Here is a 21679-nt window from a genome sequence, read left to right as displayed (position 1 = left end):
ACCTTCTTATTCTCTCACTTTTGTTTACTTTCTTGGAATGTTATTTTTACCTCATTGTTGAGTAATAGAATTATGACACTTCAGGTAATTCCTCTCTCTTTCCCTTCTTCATTCTTGCTTAGTTACTCTGCTAATTCTTGTTAGTACCTAATAAAAATGTCTTTGTATAACAGTGGATTTGTGCCATCAAAAGTAAGTATCCAATTTTATTCTACTTTAAAAATTTTTCTTTTTTAACAGTGTAAAAAATTATTAAACCAATCTGTACCTATTCTGTTTAACATTTGAAATGTCTAATCACATACAGTTTTTGATAATATATTATACTTCCTAGAGTTTTAAAATACTAGTACTCCAGAACAAAATGGTTACTGATTTCTGTAATTAAGAAAGGCATTTTTTAATTTAATATATTTCTACATGGAATTAGTGCTTTAACCTAGCATCATAATTATTCATTACTTCTTTAATATGTCTCCTAGAATTGGAATTATATCGTTCTTTGATATGTCATACCGCAGAGCCCCTATTTTATTATGATTTTGATGAAAGAAAGTCATGGGAAAAGGATGTCATATATTCCAAGGGAATATGTTAAAAATTTCTAAGGCAGAAGTAGTCTTGGTTCCAGGTTGAAGCTAAGAATAAACTGGATACAAGAAAACTGATAAAGAAATGGCATGATGGATAAAAGAGAGTTTTATAAAAATATAGAAAAGACTATATAGGTGGTTAAGATAAAAGTAAGTGATGGAAAGAAATTTTAAAATTTAAGTTTTTCTTAATGTATATAATGAATAGCAAAGAAGACTGATAAGTATAAAGGGGACAAGCAAAGTGATAAGATCTTGTACATCTCAAAGAGCATTCAGAGCATAGTTATAGGGGCAAGTTTGAGTCCAGATCAAACTTGAAGAAAAGTTCCCTTTAAAAATCAAGCAGTTTCCAACAAAAAATTTTCTGACTACATGAATAAACTCATTAAATGAATAGATTCTTATAGATGTAGAATAAATTGATGAGTACGCAGTGAGTAAATAAACTATCTTTCAATGTAATTTGACTAACATGGCAGAGTAGGACACCCTGGACACTCCTTCTCCCCACATATACACAAATTCAGCAACAATTCATGGACAAATTTCCTCTGCGACCAACCAGAAACTAATGGAAATGTTCTCACCTCCTAGGGGATTGGAAAACCAGACTCACCAAAGCTAGCAGCGAGATTTGAGACCCTCTCTTGCTAGACACCCTGTCCCCAGTGCTGTGCCATGTGATCAAAAAGAGACCCCTTAGCTCCCAGCTTCACCCAGGGGAGGGAAGGGATTAGGTATGTGCATTCATCACCCCAAATTTTCTGAGGGTGTCCCCAGAATACTAGCCTCTATCTTGCCAGTCTTGGAGCTCACAGATCCAGCATAGTTTGACCAACCAAGGGAAAATGGAGGCATTGGTTTGGACTGATAGATGGCATTGGTCCTGTGCTCTTCTCAGCACAGCGTAAGTAGATGAAAATTCAGTTCTCAGCTTCCCCCTAGGGAGGGCAGAAGTAGATCCAGCACTGCAGCTTCTCTGGGGCAGCCCAGAGAAATAGCATCTGTCTCACGAAGCACAGTCTAGCCACATAGGAAAGAACAGAAATAGCAGATTGGGCTGATACATGCTATAGTTCCCTACCCCCCAGCTCATCACAGAGCAAGCAGCTGCCAGCATCTCCCTGGGGAGGGAAAGAGTTTGTAGAGGCCTGCTGAATCTCTGGCCAGCTGATTGGTGGGGGTCTTCTCTTGTATGAGGCTAATCCGTGAAGACTGGGAGAGGTGCCCACTTTCTCTAATGCATGGACATAAGCACAAAGTCAAGGAAAAATGAAGAACCAGCTAAAGATATTCCATACAAAGAAATAAGATAAATCTCCAGAAACCAATCCTAATGAAAAGAAGTTGTGAATTACCTGATAGGGAATTAAAAATAATTCTCTTGAAGATGCTCACCACAGTTAAAAGAACAATGCATGAACAAAGTGAGAATTGCAACAGAGAAAAAATATTAAAAAGTAGCACAAAAATCATGGATCTAAAGAACACAATAACTGAATTTAAAATAGTGTTGGGAAGTCTAGATATTCATATTCACAACATGATTTTAGACCCTTATCTTACACAACACACAAATATCAACCCAAAATGGATTAAAGACTTAAATCTAACACCTTTTACCTATAAAGTTCATAGAAGAAAACCTAGGGGAAAAGCTCCATGGCATCGGTCGTGGCAATGATTTCAAGGATACGACACCAAAAGTACAGACAGCAAGAAAAAAGTAATCAAGTGGGACTACATCAAACCAAAAAGTTTTTGCACAGCAAACGAAATCAGCAGAGTGAAAAGGCAGCCAATGGAATGGGACAAAATATTTGCAGACCATATGTCCAATAAGGGAATAATCTCCAAAGTATTTAAGGAATTTCTATAACTCAATAGTAAAAAAAACAAAAGACACACAAAAAACCTAATAACTTGATTTTTAAATGAGCTAAGTACTTAAGTAGATATTTTTCCAAGGCAACAGGTATGTGAAGAAGTGCCCAATGCTTGATGTCACTAAACATTAGGGAAACATAAATACTAAAACTACAATGAGGTGTCACCTCACACATGTCAGAGGGATTATTATCAAAACAAACAAAAAAGACAACACATGTTGAAGAGGATGTGGAAAAATTGGAAACCTTGAACATTTTTGGTGGGATTGCAAAACGGTGCATCTGCCGTGGAACACAGTATAGAGTTTCCTCAAAAAAAAAAAAATATATAACTACCATATGATCCAGAAATCCCTTTTCTGAATATTTATCCCAAAGTATTGAAATTAAGATCTTGAAGAGATGCTAGCGCTCCTGTGCTTATTGCAGCATGTTCACATTAGCCAAGATATGAAAACAACCTAAATGTTCATCAAAGAGGAGTGGATTAAAATGTATTAACGGACAGTGGAATGCTATTCAGCCTTTAAAAAGAAGGAAATTATGCAATATGTGATAACATGAATAAACTTTGAGAGCATTAGATGAAATAAGCCAGTCACAGAAAGACAAACACTGTATGATTTTACTTATATGGAAGTATCTATAGTAGACAGATTTATAGAAACAGAGATTGGAATGGTGACTACCAGGGCCTATGGGGAGAAGAAATAGGGACTTACTAATCAACACACGTGAAGTTTCAGTCAAACAAGATGAATAACCTCTAGAGATCTGTGCAGTATTGTACCTGTAGTCAACAATTACGTATTGTACGCTTAAACATGTTTTAGAAGTGTATAACTCATGTAAGTATTCTTACTACAAATTGATACAAATAAATATCTGTCTTTACCAATGCAAATTAGTAATATGTAACAGATATGCTCTGACATGAATGGTACATAAAAGTACATATTTCTATTTATTATGCTGTAGATATATTATAATTTCACATTTCCCATAGGTTGGCTTTACTGAAATGTTTTTTAATATTTGCTCATCTCTACAATTTACTCAAAAATATTTAATTGCATACTAACTATCTTGCATGAAAGTATAGGTTCTCTAAGTTGCAGAAATGCATCAACCATAAAATCTGTGTCTCCTTGGTAAAACAGGCTGACATATGAAATAATCAGTGAAAAAGATGCTAAATAGATGATGGTTGAAAAGGATGCTTCCCTACACCTTCTTGAGTCTCTTAATTCTAAAATATTAATATAGTACATAATTTTCTTTATGATCATAAATATAGAACAACTATTCCATATTCAGATGCAGTTGTGGAGCTCTTACTAGGCTTGCTAGCAAGTTAAGCACCTAGGTTTCCAGCACTAGATTCTTAAAATGCAGAATTTTAGCTTATTCTTCTGTTAAGTGCTCTATGTAATCTATCTTTGAGGTGTTCCCAAATGGTCAAAAACACAAGCATTAAGTACGCTAGTGCCAAGACAGTATATATAATAAAACACTAGTTGTGCCTGTGATGTACTCAATCATGTGCCAGGCACTGGGAGTTCTGGGAAAAGCTGATCCTTTAAAAAGGCTCATATTTTAATCAGGAATACCTACACTTTAATATTTAAATATAATGTGCATTGAAAAGATATGTATTAAGTTTTATCAAAATGCAGAAAGGAAACGGTAAATTTTACCTGAGAATGAGTAAAACACACATGGTATTGAGGAATGAATGCAGACAGAATGAGGACATCCTGGGCAGAGGAAAATACAATAGTATGTTAAAAATATGAAGTCAATGAGCTCAAATAGAGCATGAGAGAAGCACAATGAAAGCTATCTCAGGGACTTTAGTTGGAGAAATGTAAGCATGATATGTTGGGACAGGATTAAATCAAAATTATTAAGATCAATCAGGAGAAACCATAATATATAAAGAAAAGGGATAAGGAATTTGTATCATCATGGATAAAACCAGCAGTTATGGAAGAAAATCAATTCCTTTAAGAAAAGTAGTTCTGGCTGCTTCTCTCTTTCGCTCAGGCCGGTGGCGCCGACAGGATGGGCAAGTGTCGTGGACTTCGTACTGCTAGGAAGCTCCGCAGTCACCGACGAGACCAGAAGTGGCATGATAAACAGTACAAGAAAGCCCATTTGGGCATAGCCCTGAAGGTCAACCCTTTTGGAGGTGCTTCTCATGCAAAAGAAATCGTCCTGGAAAAAGTAGGAGTTGAAGCCAAACAGCCAAATTCTGCCATTAGGAAGTGTGTCAGGGTCCAGCTGATCAAGAATGGCAAGAAAATCACAGCCTTTGTACCCAACGACGGTTGCTTGAACTTTATTGAGGAAAACGATGAAGTTCTGGTTGCTGGATTTGGTTGCAAAGGTCATGCTGTTGGTGATATTCCTGGAGTCCGCTTTAAGGTTGTCAAAGTAGCCAGTGTGTCTCTTCTGGCCCTGTACAAAGGCAAGAAGGAAAGACCAAGATCATAAATTTTAATGGTGCAAACACTGTAGTAATAAATTTTCTTATGCCAAAAAAAAAAGTAGTTCTACATTTAGAAGACTACTTCATATCTTACTATGGATTTCTCCAGAAGCCGACCTTCAGGAAAAAGTTCCAAAACATGTCATTTATTTAGTAAGTAATACCAGGGAGCACCACTAAGAAGGTGGGGAAGTGGTACCAAAGAGAAGAGAAGACAGCCAATAAAAGGCTTTTTAAAATTAAGGAAGTTAACACTGTGAGTAACTAAAACTTAATGAATTCTGAAAGACAGTGTAGAACACAAGCCTCAGAGTTACTTCACCCATGCAAGAAGGGAGTTTGGGTCTTTTATGTGCCAGTTCCCTTCAGACATGTCAGGCTGCTCAGAACAGGGTGGAACATTATTTCTGTAACACTTATAGATTTATGCACAGTTGGATAGATGAGCAAAAGAGATTCAGATAGCCAAAGAAAGCCATAAGACAGGAATGCATGTGTAGGTAGTTTCAAGTGAAACAGGTATCCAATGAAGTAATAAAGGCAAGGAAAGAAGGCCAACGTTACATTTTACCCTCAAAAACTCTAATCATTATCATAAATCTCACTAAATTTTTTTTCTACTTGTATGTCTGATGTGTCATCTTTAAAGATACGGTTATTAAATATTCTAATACTGATACTTTTATTTTTCTCGTGGCAGACTAACCAACAGTTTCTGAAAACAGTAACTGAACAAAGTGTGATGATCGAACAACTCCGAAAAAAACTTAGGTATTTTCAAAAATGAGTTTCATTATTTCATTGTTAATTATTTTTCTTCAAGGGAGCTGATGATGCTGTAATTTTCCCTATGGGTGTTTTTTTTTTTCCTTCCTTTTGTTAAGCTTCTGTCAATATCTTTTTGTGTGTATGATCTGTTAGGATGGGAAGAAACTGAAACCAAGATTATTAGGAGATAACTGTGATACACAGTCAGACCTCTAAATACACAGATGTTCAAGTCCCTTATATAAAATGACATAGTATTTATATATAACCTATGCACATCTTCCCATATACTTTAAATAATCTGATTTTGATTATTTTTATTGTTTAAAAATATTTTCAATCTGCAATTGGTTGAACCCACGAATGGGGAACCCACAAATCATTTGAGCATTTTTTCATATACCTATTGTCCATTTGTATGTCTTCTTTTGAGAAATGACTATTCAGATATTTTGCCCATTATTTGTTCTTTTTCTTCCTCTTGAGTCGTTTTAGCTCTTTATATATTCCAATTCTGGTTATTAATCCCTTGTCCAGTGGGTAGTTTACAAATATTTTCTTCCATTCTGTGAGTTTTTTCATTTACTTACTGTTTCCTTTGCTGTCCAGAAGCTTTTTAGCTTGATATGATCCCGTATGTACATTTTTGCTTTGGTTGCCTGTACTTTTGAAGTCCTCCTCAAGAAATCTTTACCCATACAAATGTCTGGAGTGTTTCCCTGACGTTTTCTTCTAGTAGTTTCATAGTTTCAGGTCTTAGATTTAGTCTTTGATACATTTTGATTTGATTTGGGTTTATGGCGAGAAATAGGGGTTGAAAATGCATTGACTGTAAATGCATTGATTTATTTCTGGGTTCTCTGTCTGTTCAATTCATCTATGTGTCTGTTTTTATGCCAGTACCATTCTGTTTTGTTTACTGTAAGTTTGTAGTGTAATTTGAAGTCAGTTAATGTGATGCCTCTAGCTTTGTTCTCTTTGCTGAGGATTGCTTTATCCTATATCTTTTTTGGTTCCCTTTAAATTTTAGGATTTTTTTCTATTTCTGTAAAGAATGTCATTGGTATTTTGATTGCATTTAATCTATAGATTTGATTGCTTTGGGTACTATGGATACTTTAACAATATTAATTCTTCCGATTCATGAACATGGAATATCTTTCCATTGTTTTGTGTCATCTTCAATTTCTTTCATCAAAGTTTAATAGTTTTCTTTTAGGTTTCTTTTACTTCTTTGGTTATTTGTTCGTGAGTATTTTGTTTTATTTGTAGCTATTGTAAAGTTCTTGGTTTTGTTTTTTTTTTTTTTTTTTCCCAGATTGTTCAGTTGGCATATAGAAATAATACTGATTTTTGTTTGTTTGGTGATCTTGTATGTGGCAACTTTACTTAATTTATCCAATCTAATAGTTTTTTTGATTGAATCTTTAGGTTTTTCTAAATATAAGATCATGTCATCTGCGAACAAGGATAATTTGACTTCTTCCTTTCCAATTTGGGTGCCCTTTATTTCCTTCTCTTGTCTAACTATTTTGGCTAGGACTTCTTACACTGTGTTGAATAATAGTGGTGAAAGTAGGTATCCTTGTCTTGTTCCAGATATTAGCAGAAAGGCTTTCAGTTTTTCCCCATTCAGTATGATATTAGCTGTGGGTTTGTCATACATTACTTTTACTGTGTTGAGATATGTTTCTCTTATACCCAGGTTTTCTTTAGAGTTTTTATCAAAAAGGGATGTTGAATTTTATCAAATGCTTTTTCAGCATCAATTGAAATTATCATATGGTTTTTGTCTTTTGTTCTGTTGATATATCACATTTATTGATTTTCACGTATTGAACCATCCATGCATCCCTGGGATGAATCCCACTTGATCATGAAGAATGATCTCTTTAATATGTTGTTGAATTGAGTTTCCTAATATTTTGTTGAGGATTTTTTCATCTGTGTTCATCAGAGATGTTGGCGTATAGCATTCCTTATTGTGCTGTGTCTTTGTCTGGTTTTGGTATCAGGGTGATACTGAATAAGTTTGGAAGTATTCCTTTCACAATTTTTTGGAATAGTTAGAGTAGGATTGGTATTAGTTCTTCTTTAAATGTTCAATAGAATCCAGCAATGAAGCCATCAAGTCCCAGTCTTTTCTTTGATGGGAGATTTTTTATTGCCGCTTCTATCTCTTTATTTGTTATTGGTCTGTTCAAGTTTTGTATTTCTTCATGGTTAAATCTTGGTAGGTCGGATGTTTCTAGGAATTTATTCATTTCTTCTAGATTTTCTAATTTATTGGCATATTGTTTTTCATAATAGTTTCTAATGATATTTTGAATTTTTGTGGTTTCAGTTGTAATATCTCCTTCTTCATCTCATTTTATTTACCTGAGTCTTCTGTATTTTTTTTTTTTTTTTAGATTGGCTAAAGATTTGTTGATTTTGTTTGTCTTAAAAAAACAACTTTTTTTCATTTATCTTTTGTATTTTTTAGTCTGAATTTTATTTATTTCTGCTCTGCTCTTTATTATTTCTTATACTAATGTTAAGTTTGGTTTTCTCTTGCTTTTCCAGTTGTTTAATAAATATCCTTAGGTTGTTTATTTGAAGTTTTTCTACTTTTTGATGGAGGTGTCTATTACTATAAACTTCACTTTTAGTGCTGCTTTTGCTGTATCTGTAGGTTGTGATACATTGTTTCTATTTTTATTTAACAAATATTTAAATTTCCTTCTAAATTGGTTAATTGACTCAATGGTCATTCAGGAGCATATTGTTTAATTTCCTTATGTTTGTGTTGTTTCAAGTTCCTCTTGTTACTGAATTTTAGTTTTATTCCTTTGTAGTCAGAAAAGATACTTTATATAATTTCAGTTTGTTTGAATTTTGGGGACTTGTTTTATGGCCTAATATATGTTCTGTCCTTGAGACTGTTTCATATACTGAGAAGAAGAACGTGTATTTTTCACCTGTTGGATGAAATACTCTGTAAATGTTTGTTAGGTCAATATAGTCTATAGTACAAATTGAATCTAATGTTTCTTTGTTGATATTCTATGTAGATTATCTGTCCAGTTCTGAAAGAGGGGTGTTGAAGTTCTCAGCTATTATTTTATTGGTGTCTAACTTTATCTTTAGTTTTAATATTTGCTTTATATATGTGGATGTTCCAGCATTGAGTACATATGTATTTATAATTCTTATATCCTTTTGTGGGATTGACCCCTTTATCATTATATAATAACATTTTTGACTCTCTTTACAATTTTTGTCTTGAAATCTATTTTATCTGGTGTAAGTATAGCTACGCTTGCTCTTTTGGGGTTTTTGTTTGCATGGAAATATTGAAAATATTTCCTATATTTTCAGTCTTTGGGTGTCTTTATAGATGAAATGAGTTTCTTGTAGGCAGTATATGATTAGGTCTTATTTTTTTTCTATTCAGCTACTTTTTTTTTATTTGAGAATTCAGTCCAGTTACATTTAGTGTTATTAGTAATAGGTAAGGACTCACTACTGCCATTTTGTTACTTTTTTTCTGGGATTGTATTGTTGGTCCTCCCTTCCTTTCTGTCTTCCTTTGTGTAAAAGTGACTTTCTCTTGTAGTAGATTTTAATTTCTTGGCTTTTCAGATTTTTTTTGTATCTATTATAGTTTTTATTTTGTGGTTACCATGAGGCTTGCAAATACTATAACCAATTGTTTTAAACTGACGACAACTTAACTCTGATTATAAAGAAAAATAAGCAAAGAGAATTTAAAACTCCACACTTTAACTTCATCTCCACTGCTTTTTGATTTGTTGTCTCTATTTATGTATATTTTATATTGTCTATCTCTTCAAAAGTTGTAGTATTTATCATTTTTGGTAAGTCTGTCTTCTAGTCTTCTGACGAAAGGTATTAGTGGTTTATACATCACAATTAGAATTAAAGGTGTCTGACCAGAGTTAGACTATTCTGTATTTGTCTGTGTACTTACTGTTGCCAGTGAGTTTTATATCTTCAGATGATATCTTGTTACTAATGAACATCCTTTTCTTTTGGATTGAAGAACTCCCTTTAACATTTCTTGTAAGACAGGTTTGGTGTTGACAAATTCCATAAGCTTTTTTTTTTTTTTTTTTTCTGTGAAAGTTTTAATTTCTCCTCTATGTTTGAAGGACAGTTTTTCTTTTACATATTATTTGCTTCTCTTCTCTTGCTGCTTTTAAGATCCTTTATCCTTGACCTTCGAGACTTTGATTATTATATGTCCAGAAGTAGTCTTATTTGGTTTGAATCTGCTTGGTGTTCTTTGACCTTCTTGTACCTGGATATTCATATCTTTCTGTGAGTTTGGAAAGTTCTCTGTTATTATTCTTTGAATAAACTTTCTACATCATCTCTCTTAGTACATACTCTTTAAGACCAGTAACTCTTAGATTTGCCCCTTTAAGACTGTTTTAAAGATATTGTAGGCATGTTTCATTCTTTTTTTCTCCTCTGAGTGTGTATTTTCGTATAGCCTGTCTTCAAGCTCATGGATTCTTCTAGTTGTTCAGTTCTGCTTTTGAGAAAGTGATGCATTTGTCAGTTTTTCAACTGAATTTTTCAACTCCAGAATTTCTACATGACTTTTAAAAAATTATTTCAGTCTCTGTCAAATTTCTGACAGGATTCTGAATTCCTTCTGTTATCTTGAAACTTGTTGAGCTTCCCCAAAACAGCAATTAATACTTTGAATTCCTTGTGTGTAAGGTCACATATTTCTGTCGCTCTAGGATTGGTTACACTGGTGCCTTATTTAGTTCATCTGGTAAGGTCATGTTTTTCCTGAATGTTCTTTGTACTTGTGGAGGCTCATTGGTATCTGTGCAATGAAGAGTTAGGTATTTATTATAATTTTTGCAGTCTTGGCTTGTTTGTATTCTTCCTTCTTGAGTGGGCTTTCCACGAATCTAAAAGAGATTGAGTGTTGTGACCTAAGCCTGCAATTATTGCAGCCATTTCAGAACATTGCAGAAGCCATTTCAGAACCATTCCTAGGCTTCGAGTCCTTAGGAATTCGTAAGGATTCCTAAGGACTCGAAGCCTAGGAATGCTGCAGCTCTTAGATCCTCCTGCATACACAGACTTGCTAGACTTCGGTAAGATGAGGGATAATTCCCTGGGTAACCAGGCAAAGTCTCTTACTCCTTCCACAATCAGAAGGAGTCTCTCTGTGCACTGTGCTGTCTGGAGTTGGGGAGAGGTGACGTGGCCATTCTCATGGCTTTCACAGCTAGCACTACACAGAGTCACACCTGAATCCCTGCAGACCAGTACGGTACTGGGGCTAACCCAAGGCCTGCAGCCACCACTGCCTGATGTTTATTCAAGGCCCAGGACCACTTCAGTTAGCAGGGGGTGAATTCTGCCAGGATGGGGTGCATCCCATTAGAGGAGTGGATTCTCTTCTAGCACAGAGTGAGTCTAGAAACCCATTCAGGTGCAAAAATCTAGAATCTGGGACTTCAGAAATCTGCTTGGTGCTTTTACTGTGGCTGAGCTAGTATTCAAGTTGCAAGACACAGTCTTCTATACTCTTCCTTCCCCTTTCCCCACGCAGAAAGAGTCTCTTTGGAGCAGTACTGCCTGGAGTTTGGGAAGGGATGACACAGGCAATCCCTTGGCTGCCACTGCTGGTCACACTGGGTTGTACCCTAAGTGCACTGCCTCTGAGACCAGTGCAGCACCAGGGCTTGCCTTAGGACTGCAGTCCTTGTGGCCTGACTACCACTTAAATTTATTCCAGGCCCAGGCTACTTTAGTCAGTGGTAGTGAAGGCAGCAGAGACTTGGTTTCCTCCCACTGGGACGGTGAATTCCCCTCTGGTTTGGGGCTGGTCTAAATGGTCTCTCCATGGGTGCTGGTGGAATTCTAGCCTGTGTTGTGTTCTACTGTGACAGGACAGCACTGAGTTCTAATGCAAAGTTCAACACTTACTTCACCCTCCCTCTAGCACACAAATTATCTGTCCACTCTGCACTGCTTGGGATTGTGGGCAGTTTGTATAGGTAATGAAAAACTGTCTTTCCTACACTCATCGGTACCTCTTTCCTTGATACTATGTTCAAACCAGGTATTGTAATCACTCACATGATTTTTTGGTTCTTATGAAGATGCTTTCTTATGTGAGTGGTCATTCAATTTGGTATTTTTGCAGGGGAACAGTTGTTGGAGAGTTCTATTCAGCCATCTTGCTCTGCTTCCTCTCCTTAGAGAAATACTTCTTAATCAAGATTTAGGCTGGGCGCAGTGGCTTCTGCCTGTAATCCCAGCACTTTGGGAGGCCGAGGCAGACAGATCACCTAAGGTCAGGATTTTGAGACCAGCCTGGCCAACATGGTGAAACCCCATCTCTACAAAAATTAAAATTAGCCTATCATGAAAAAAACAAAAGATTTATATACAAGGCAAAAAGGAAAAGATTTCTTTACTTAAATATGTTAAAATATTAGGCTTCTGTTACAAAAACAATGTAAGTCAAATGAAAAGACAACTCATAGTCTGTGAGAAGACATTTACAGTGCATGTATTGTAACTGACAACAGATTAGTGTTAAGGACACATTAACTGATTAAGTATCAATAAGAATAATTAACTCATCAAAAATTAGGCAAAGGATATGAATAAGCATTTCAAAAGTTACAGCGATCAGGAAAATGCAAGTAAAAAACGTGATACTACTTCATACTCAGCAATCAATGTAAAAATGTGGAGTGTAATAACGAGGCCAAAAAATTACAGTGCGATACAGTTTAAATGTTTTAAACAATAGTGTGTATTGATCATTGATATATGTATATGGATATATCAATATATATTCATAATATATAGTAAAAATTATATGTCTATTACATATATATGTAGTGTATGTGTGTGTGCATTACAAGAGAATAAAGTACCATTCCCAGAAATTATGTATCCTTACTTCAAGTTAATGATTGTCTCTGTGGAATGAGGCTATTTGTGGAAGTAGAGAATTGAAGACAACCTAGGTATCTGTAACTAAGGGAATGAACAGTAAAATGTGGTAATTACATCCTGTGAAATACTGTGCATTATTTAGAAACACATATTTACATGAAAAGATGTAGTTACAGCATCATGGGTAGAACTAGAAAACAATGTTTATATTTAAAAAGTAAAATATATGGATCTCTAGCATAAAACACATGCTTGTAATAACAATATATGTTTTACCAGTAAATGTGTATATCTGAGGGCATATCACATTTTTATGTGAACTTATGAAATGGAGGAGAATGAGAAAGGGATTGGGAATAAGCAAAAAACAAAAATAAACAAATGAAAACATCTTTTACAGCTGATAATGATAATAGGTCATGGAGTGAATAGTGTAAAAGTTCAACTCTGCATTCAAGGTTAAGAAAAGAGTAGAAGGAAAAAAAGAATATAAGATTTTTGGCATACTTAGGATAAATTAGAAGGTAGAGATCCTGGAAGGATGAGTAAGGAAACTGGTTCATAAAGACCTACAATCATATTATAGTAATGGAAATAGAGAATAAAAATGCATATAAAAAATCTATATAGGAAAAATGGGCCGAACTTCATAATATTGGACTAAAGGACAGGGGAAGAATCGTGAAATTTTATTGCTAGAAGGTATGTTAATGTTCATCTAGTTTAACTTCCTAATTTTATAGAAAACTCAAAGTGAACCAAAGGCTTAGAAACTATTTGTCTTGTCCAGAGTTGCACAACGAATTCATGGAAAAGCCAAATTAGAACTCACATCTTGCAACTACTAATCTAGTGAGCATCTAAGCCTAGCTCTCTGACAGTATGCACAGCAGTAGGGAAGTTAAGTAGGAGAGTTGATTGGGGGGAAAAAGTATGATGAGTAGATATTTTGATTTTTGACATCTGCCTGGAAGATCATTTAGCGTGGACATTAGGGCCTAAGGATTATACATTGAGTTTAGAGATTGATAAAACTAGTTGCAGTTTTCCAAAGCCTAAAATGTCTTAAGTGTTTAATTGTCCATGAGCAACTTTGCCATAATATTTACTGACAGTATTCCATAGCTTAACATTAAGCAGTTCAGAGTTGTATACATAAAACTATACTTGCTTTTCCTGCCACAGATTTGAAGGAACATAAGGATAAACAGATGCTTCTTTTAGGGAAGAGGGTGTTGCTTTCAAGTATGACAGATTCTGAATGATGGGCATATTGACATTACCAGAATTTAGGTTTTGAGATGCTCTATGTAACCATGCCAAGAATAACTAAATTAGAAACTGCTTAAGCACTAGAGTTGTTTAAGTTTGTGCTTATACTGAAACATATTAATTTCATTTGTTGTCTGATAGTGTGGTGCAAAAAAGTTAAAACCATGTGAATTTATAATTAAAGCTTTAATCATATTTCATTTTGAGAGTTTTGGGTGATACCTTGTCATAGTAGATAAAACTCTTCAGCCTATTTTCTTAAGAACCTTCATTCACCTGATCTTCCTTAACCCTCCAGTTATACAGAAAAGTAGTCATATTGCTGTTTCTCAGAAAAACTTTTGGTAACCTCCTTTTTGCCTTAGATCATTCTGTTTCTCAGAAAATTTATAATTTTCTAAACCTAGCTAAAACTTGCCGTCTCCCAAAAGACTTATCTCATTCATTCTACCAGATTTTTACTCTTTTATTCTTGTGAACCTACTCAGTATTTATTCATTTAAACTTAGATTTATACTGTTTTTCCAGAGGTGCTTTTTTGTCTTATATATTTATTTATAATATATATCCAACTGAGTTATGATGATAATTATTTTCCAACTCTCATGTGCTTAGATTTTATGCCTGCCTTGTAAAGTCTTCGAAGGGAAAGATTGTCCTTTATTATATATTTTTAGGAATAACCAATGTTATCTTTTAAAAGGATGTACTATAAAGACTAAGTAGTGGCCGGGCGCTGTGGCTTACGCGTGTAATCCCAGCACTTTGGGAGGCTGAGGCGGGCGGATCACCTGAGGTCGGGAGTTCAAGACCAGCCTGACCAATATGGAGAAACCCCGTCTCTACTAAAAATACAAAATTAGCCGAACTTGGTGGCACATGCCTATAATCCCAGCTACTAGGGAGGCTGGGGCAGGAGAATCACTTGAACCTGGGAGGCAGAGGTTGCAATGAGCTGAGATCACACCTTTGCACTCCAGCCTGGGCAACAAGAGTGAAACTCCGTCTCAAAAAAAAAAAAAAAAGATTAAGTAAAGCATTTGTATGGGTTCCTTATTAACGTTTCATCAGAGTAGCATCATCAGAATATTTGTTAAAAATAATTTTAGCTGGCCAGGTATGGTAGCTCAAGCCTGTAATCTCAGCACTTTTGGAGGCCAAGGTGGGTGGATCGCCTGAGGTCAGGAGTTTGAGAACAGCCTGGCGAACATGGTGAAACCCCATCTCTACTAAAAATACAAAAATTAGCTGGGCGTGGTGGTGGGCACCTATAATCCCAGCTACTCGGGAGACTGAGACAGAAGAATTGCTTGAACCCAGGAAGCGGAGATTGCAGTGACCTGAGATTGTGCCATTGTACTCCAGCCTGGGCAACAGAGCAAGACTCCATCTCAAAATAATAATAACTTAGCCACTAAGGACTTATCTCATTAACAGACATAGATATTATCTTCATATAAGGAGCCTATAATTTGTCAAATCAATTTATTTTATATTCATTGAGAACTTAAAAATGTACATCTATGCTCTGAGGGTAGAAACAGTCTTTATAATAAGTTTATGTATAATGTGATAGCCTCAAAGTTATTTTAATTTCACCCATTTCATCTCATGCGCACTTTTGTAGCTTCGACAGTTTCTATGAGGATGAGATCTCATTAAATTTTTCTAGCTCGAAGTTCTCCTGGTTCTCTCTACCCACATGGCTCAGAGACACCTGAAAAGCAGCAGGCTCCAAACTAACCTTATCATTATCTCTCAAATCTTTTATCCATATTCGTGAATTGTACCATCCAATTCCTGATTCAGAAAACTAGGAGACATCATAAATTCTTTTCTGTCCCAACTCTACCTTATAAATATCTCTCTGATCTTTCACTTCATTACTTTCTCATCTGAGCTACAGCTGTAACCTCTAAATTAGCTTACTGCCTCCATCTTCCTTTTTCATACTGTTATCAAAGTGATCTTTCTAAAATATGTCTGATCATGTCACTCTCCTTCAATGGTTACTAAATACCTATAGGATATAATCCAAATTATTCAACTTGACAAATTACTCAGCTTGAGTCTCCTGTAGTACCAAACATGCCTTCTTCCTATGTGCCTCAACTGTAGACTGCACATACATCTGTCACAGCATTTTTTTTCTTTTTCTTTTTCTTTTTTTTGGCGGGAGACCAGAGTTTTATTATTATTCAAATCAGTCTCCCCGAAAACCCTCAGGGATCAGAGTTTTTAAGGATAATTTGGCGGGTAGGGGCCAGTGAGTCAGGAGTGCTGATTGATTGGCTCAAGGATGAAATCACAGGGACTCGAAGCTGTCCTCTTACGCTGAGTCAGTTCCTGAGTAGGGGCCACAGAACCGGTTGGCTGGTCCAGGTGGGGCCATCCGGTTGTCAGAAATGCAAAAACCTGGAAAGACATCTTAAAAGAACAATCTTAGGTTTACAATAGTAATGTTATCTTCAAGAGTAATTGGGGAAGTTGCAAATCTTAAGACCTCCAGACTAAATGGCTGGTAATATTTAGAATTCCAGCCCCTCTCATCCTAACTTGGTGGCTCGGGGCCTTTCATTCATTTTACAAGAACAGTGTAGCTTTTGGGAAGGGCTATTTAAACTATAAACTAAATTCCTTCCCAAGGCTAATTCAGCCTATGCCCAGGAATGGACAAAGAGAGTTTGGAGGTTAGAAGCAAGATGCAGTTGGTTAGATCTGATATCTTACACTGTCACAGCATTTTTAACACTTTATTGTTTACAAATCCATCTCTCTACACTAGTCTTTGAGCCCCTGGAAGGAATGGATTATGATTTGGTGATTTTTATCTTGCCATCATCTAGCACAGTACTAGACATATGGCAGGTGCTCAAAAAAATACTTGAGTGAGTGAGTCAGTTAATTAAATAATTAAATTGCACTTTATTGGAGAGACAAAGCTAATTTATTCATGCAGATTTTCTATCTGCGTCCTTTGCTCTTTGACCTCTCAGGGCACAATTGTTTTCTTGAACTGTCATTTTTAAAAATTATATTTTGTCTCCTTCAGCTACACAGAAATGTGTGACCACTTAGAAGTTGGATTTCCAAAACAACACACCTGAAAAAAATCATTTTAATATAATTAATAGAAGCTTTGCACAATGAATTTAAAAGATTTTTAGTGTTTCTCATTATAGATCCAGGCTTTAAGCTATATTAACTTTTAAATGTTTTTATTACCAATAATCTCAAAGTTTGACTGGGTGCTAGAGCCTTAAATATTTTTTATGTTTAGTGGTTTCTCTATATTTAAATGTGAAATAAAATCCAGAACATCTTTAAAATATGATAGCAAAATTACTTATATATAAGTGGCTTCATTGAAGAGCATTAGAGCTGATGTGATAGGAATGCAATTCTTAGTATTGCTCTATCATATTAAATCTGAAAAGGTAAATTATATAAATCACAGTTTGTATACATTCATTGTGTTCATTTTAATCTTTTTTACAAATGCATATTTTTTTCTTTAAAAATGTATGTGCTGATAATTTTTATATACTATCTTACTTTTTTAAAAGACATGTACTTTTGCCGGGTAATAGTTTTATTTTAGCTGAGATAACATATTTTTCTCAGATGTTTCATATTCCAATTTAAATAATATTGTGTCTTCTATTATAAAAATGCTATGGAAATCTGGAATTCATGGATCACTAGTTTTAATTCATAGTGTGTCTTGGAAACAATCCCATGTGAGAAATGGCCCTGAGCAGATGTGCTTAGTCATAGAATTGCCAGACAGTTCCTTATGTGTTGGCAGCTAGTTTTCTGAGCATGGAAAACAGGTTTTAAGATAAGGAGTAGGGCTTTGCTGTCAGTTTTCTATTTCTTCACACTGTTTTACTTTAATGTTATTTAAAGGGATTACTGTCACCTTTATTCAATATATTTTTTTTTTTTCCTCTCAATCTTTAAGAGACAGTAACAAGATTGATTATTAGACTTTTAGAACACACTAGTCAAGAGTGGAACCTTAGCCACAGTTAATTAATATTAACATTTCTTGTTTGGGGTTCTGGCAAGAATAAAACAAATACATAACATCATCGTTCAGAACTTTTGCCTCTAAGAGTAGATGACTGTTTTCTGTCAAAATTTATTTTAATTGATGTTTATAACTTTCTTTTGCAAATACTCTACATTATTCTACCTATCTTTAAAAATGTGGTTCTGTCTGGTATGAAATTTAAAAAGCATAGGCTTTGAAGTCAGCTCTAGTTTTTTATTCTGGCTCTGCCATTGTCTTAATCCATTGGGGCTGCTATAACAAAATGCCACATACTGAAAAGCTCATAAACAACAGAAATATATTTATTACAGTCCGGAGGCCAGGAAGTTCAGAATTAAGAAGATGGCAGATTTGGGGTTTGGTGAGGGGCTGTTTCCTGATTATACATGACACCTTCTCTCTTTGTCTTCACGCAGTAAAAGGGGCAAACAAGCCTCCCTTGGGCCTCTCTTATGAGGGCGCTAATCCCATTTTCGAGGGCACTGCTATCATGACCTAATCACCTCCCAGAAGACCCCACCTCATATCATTACATTGAGAGTTATATGAAGGTTGTATTTATATGAGATTTCAACATATGAATTTTGCAGGGACACAGATACTCAGACTAAAGCAGCCATTTACTGGTGACTTGGGTAGGTTGTTTAACTGCATGGACTTCAGTTTTCTCATTACTATAATGAAAATGCAGTTACCTTCCTTGCAGGGTTGCAATGTAATATAATTTACTGTCTTTGCCCACTTCCCTTCTACTTTAGTATCCAACCTCTGTAGGTAGGATATACAATATTTACAAATTACCTGCTAGTAGATTTGGGAGTTGGTATTAACATTGTAATAAATAGTGGATTATTTAACTCCCAGACCTGGGAAATCTGCCTTTTTTTGTTGCTGCTGTAATTTCTACGACCAGAGTAACCATTTCTTTCTTTCTCCTCTTTCTATTATGTTGTACCCCCATTTCTTGCCAACTGTACAATCCCAAATTCTTTCTGTTCCCTTCTGTATGTTTCAGTTATATTCTTTTCGTTTTGAAATCTTAGTTTCTCTTTTGCAGGGTTCTTTTAAGACCTCAGATGTATAGACCTCCCTGATGAGTCCTCAGATACTTTCCTCTTCCCATTCTTTGGTGTTGCTTGGAAGAATCTGTATTTATTATAATCACTCTTTGGAGTTTTCTTCAGTTTGGATTAGCCCCACCTATCTATTCTTCTCCTCAAGAATTACTGGTACCTTTTATGCCTTAAAAATGCCTCCCTCATTCTCCTTGGTTGTTGATTTTCCTTAACGGATGATTTTTTTCTACCTTTCTTGAACATTTCTCTACCAGGACTTTTGTGTTTATGCCATGATTTCTTCTCTGACTTTTGTTGCTTTTTTTTTTTCTTCTTCTTCTTCTTTTGCTTCCCCCATTTCCTTATCCTACCTATGAAAAGTATACATTTCTTAGATTTCTAACCATGTGACTCAATTTCTGTCCTTCATAGATGATCATATCTACCCTGCCCAATTCAAACTTTCAGCTCAATAACGTTTCCCAAGTATACACCTCTGACCTTGATCTCTTTGTTGATTTCCATAATTGAATTGCTAGGTCAGTGGTTTTCAAACTTTTTATTTTTTAACAGTAAACTTTAAAAAAAAAAAAAAAGAAATCTTATACATGGTACCTCAGAATTTAAACCTATAAAAGCAGAATGGCTATGAAGGAGTAGAGGGCCTCCCCATCTCAGTAGCTAATGCCATCATCAAACCTCAGAATTTTTGCTTGCTTGCTCTCTGTTGCTTCATCTCTATGTCTGCTCCTGTTGGCTCTATGTATAGATGATCGCAAATCCACTCATCATCAATATCACCTCTACCCCACTGTCTCTTGTTTGCAGTACCCTTTTCTCTGGTCTACCTGCTTTCACTCTTACTCCACTGCAATTCATTCTCCACACAATATATCACATCATTTACCTGCTTCAGACCCTCCAGTGGATTTTCATTGCAATTGGAACACATTCCAAAATTCCTACTATATCCAGAAGGCCTCTTATGTGATCTGACCTCTAAACTTCCTCTCTGACTTTATCTTACACTTTTTTCTCTGTGATGCATTCCGGCTTAATTGTCATTTCTTTGTTTTTCTCATATTCTTTCATTTATTCTTAATTATCTTTGCCTGTAATTCTTCTACCCTAAATTTCCTTCAGTTTTCATCATCACCCTTTAGGTCGCAGCTCAGATATTTCTACCATAGATGTCCCTGATGACCCATGTCTTTCCTATTTCCCTGTATCATCTTCTTTATAACATTGTCACTTTCTTTAATTACCTGATTTATTGAAATGCTTATTGCCTGTCTCCCTCCATTACAATATGAACTTTATGAGACAGGGGCTTTATCTTCCTTGTTTACCACTGCATCACCAGTGCTGATGACAGTGCTTCGTATGGTGCATGTAGCTGCTCAATAGACAGCGCTTGGTATGGTACATGTAGGTGCTCAGTAAAATAACTTTAGGACTCCTGAAATACAGGAAAAACAAACAAAAAACTGATGAGCCACCAGCTCTTAAAGCCAACATGTCCAAATTATATTCACAGTGTCGGGCATATTATAAGCATTCAATAAATATTTGTTCAAAGTATGAATGCATGGAATCCCTTAAATTATCTTTGTGAAACCTACACCATCTCTCTCAATATTGTTGTCATCACTCTGGTTTAGACTTTTCCTCCCTCTTGCTCATTTATTATAACATATTGGTTACAGAGAGAGAACTATCATTCTAGTCTATTTTTTACGAATGTCAGGTTTAAATTTCTAAAGTGCAACTCTGATACCATTATTGGTGCAGTTCCCCACTTGCCTCTAAATTGATACAGATAACTGTCAATTAAGGACATTGACATTGTAGTCCCCATGGCCTTTACAGTCTTATTTCTCATCTTCTATAAATAAGTCCTACACTTACCTACCTTTATGCTTGTGCTTATCTTGTTTTTTCCTAAAGCTTTCTCTATCTCTTCTTGTGAGATATATAATTCCTCTGCCAATTCTTGCTTTAAATACCTCTCACTTCGGTATTCTCCCAGCTAAATGTAAATGTGCTGCATACTCAGAATCATAATGTTTTATTTTAATCTTTTGTGTTACTTAACATATGCTTGCTTTGTGGCCCTCCTCAAGATTACTATAGCGCTATAATTACATTATGGAGCTGAAAGTTTAAATTGGGTAGGGTAGATATGATCATCTGTGAAGGAGAAAAACCCTTTGTGTATTTTGTACCACATTATTGCAGCACCTCAAACATTGCAGGCATGAAGTAAACATGTTGTAAGCATGTCTGTTGAATAAGAGATTTCGATAGTCTGATCAATAATAGAGTATGAATTAATGTTTTCTGCACTTTGTCAGTGTTACCCAAAGTTACATGACTCTAAGACTATACTTGTAATCATTGTTTACAAAAGAGTAAATTGTGAATTCTGTAGTTATTTTATAAAATCTAAGACAGTGAATATACATCAGAATCCCCTATAGAGATTCTGAAAAACAGAGATGACCAAGTATTGCCTGCAGACATTCTGAATAAGTCTCAGATTGAGCCTATCCATATATGAAGTGAAAAAGCCTATGCATATTAGTTGCAAAAAGCTCACTTTCGTACAC

At 35.3% G+C, this 21679-nt stretch overlaps 2 protein-coding genes across 15 annotated transcripts in view; both read left to right on the top strand.

Annotated features, from left to right (window-relative positions):
* SCLT1 (sodium channel and clathrin linker 1) overlaps positions 1-21679 on the top strand; it is a 205825-nt gene that overhangs the window by 96743 nt on the left and 87403 nt on the right. For all 14 annotated transcript variants that reach the window (XR_012435099.1, XR_012435096.1, XR_012435095.1 and 11 more), the window contains one exon: positions 5677-5747. Coding sequence is in view for 8 of the 14 variants with exons in the window: in XM_074040461.1 (XP_073896562.1) it covers positions 5677-5747 (71 nt within the window). In the remaining 6 variants the exon portion in view is untranslated. The remainder of the gene's footprint in view (positions 1-5676; positions 5748-21679) is intronic.
* On the top strand, positions 4519-5034 carry LOC102118479 (small ribosomal subunit protein uS12-like). Its single transcript, XM_045392881.2, has one exon. It carries the CDS (start codon positions 4550-4552, stop codon positions 4979-4981), a length of 432 nt encoding a protein of 143 aa, XP_045248816.2. The 5' UTR covers positions 4519-4549; the 3' UTR covers positions 4982-5034.

Source organism: Macaca fascicularis, chromosome 5, assembly GCF_037993035.2.
Source record: "Macaca fascicularis isolate 582-1 chromosome 5, T2T-MFA8v1.1".
Classification (NCBI taxonomy): domain Eukaryota; kingdom Metazoa; phylum Chordata; class Mammalia; order Primates; family Cercopithecidae; genus Macaca; species Macaca fascicularis.
This window is presented reverse-complemented; position numbering and strand designations above follow the sequence as displayed.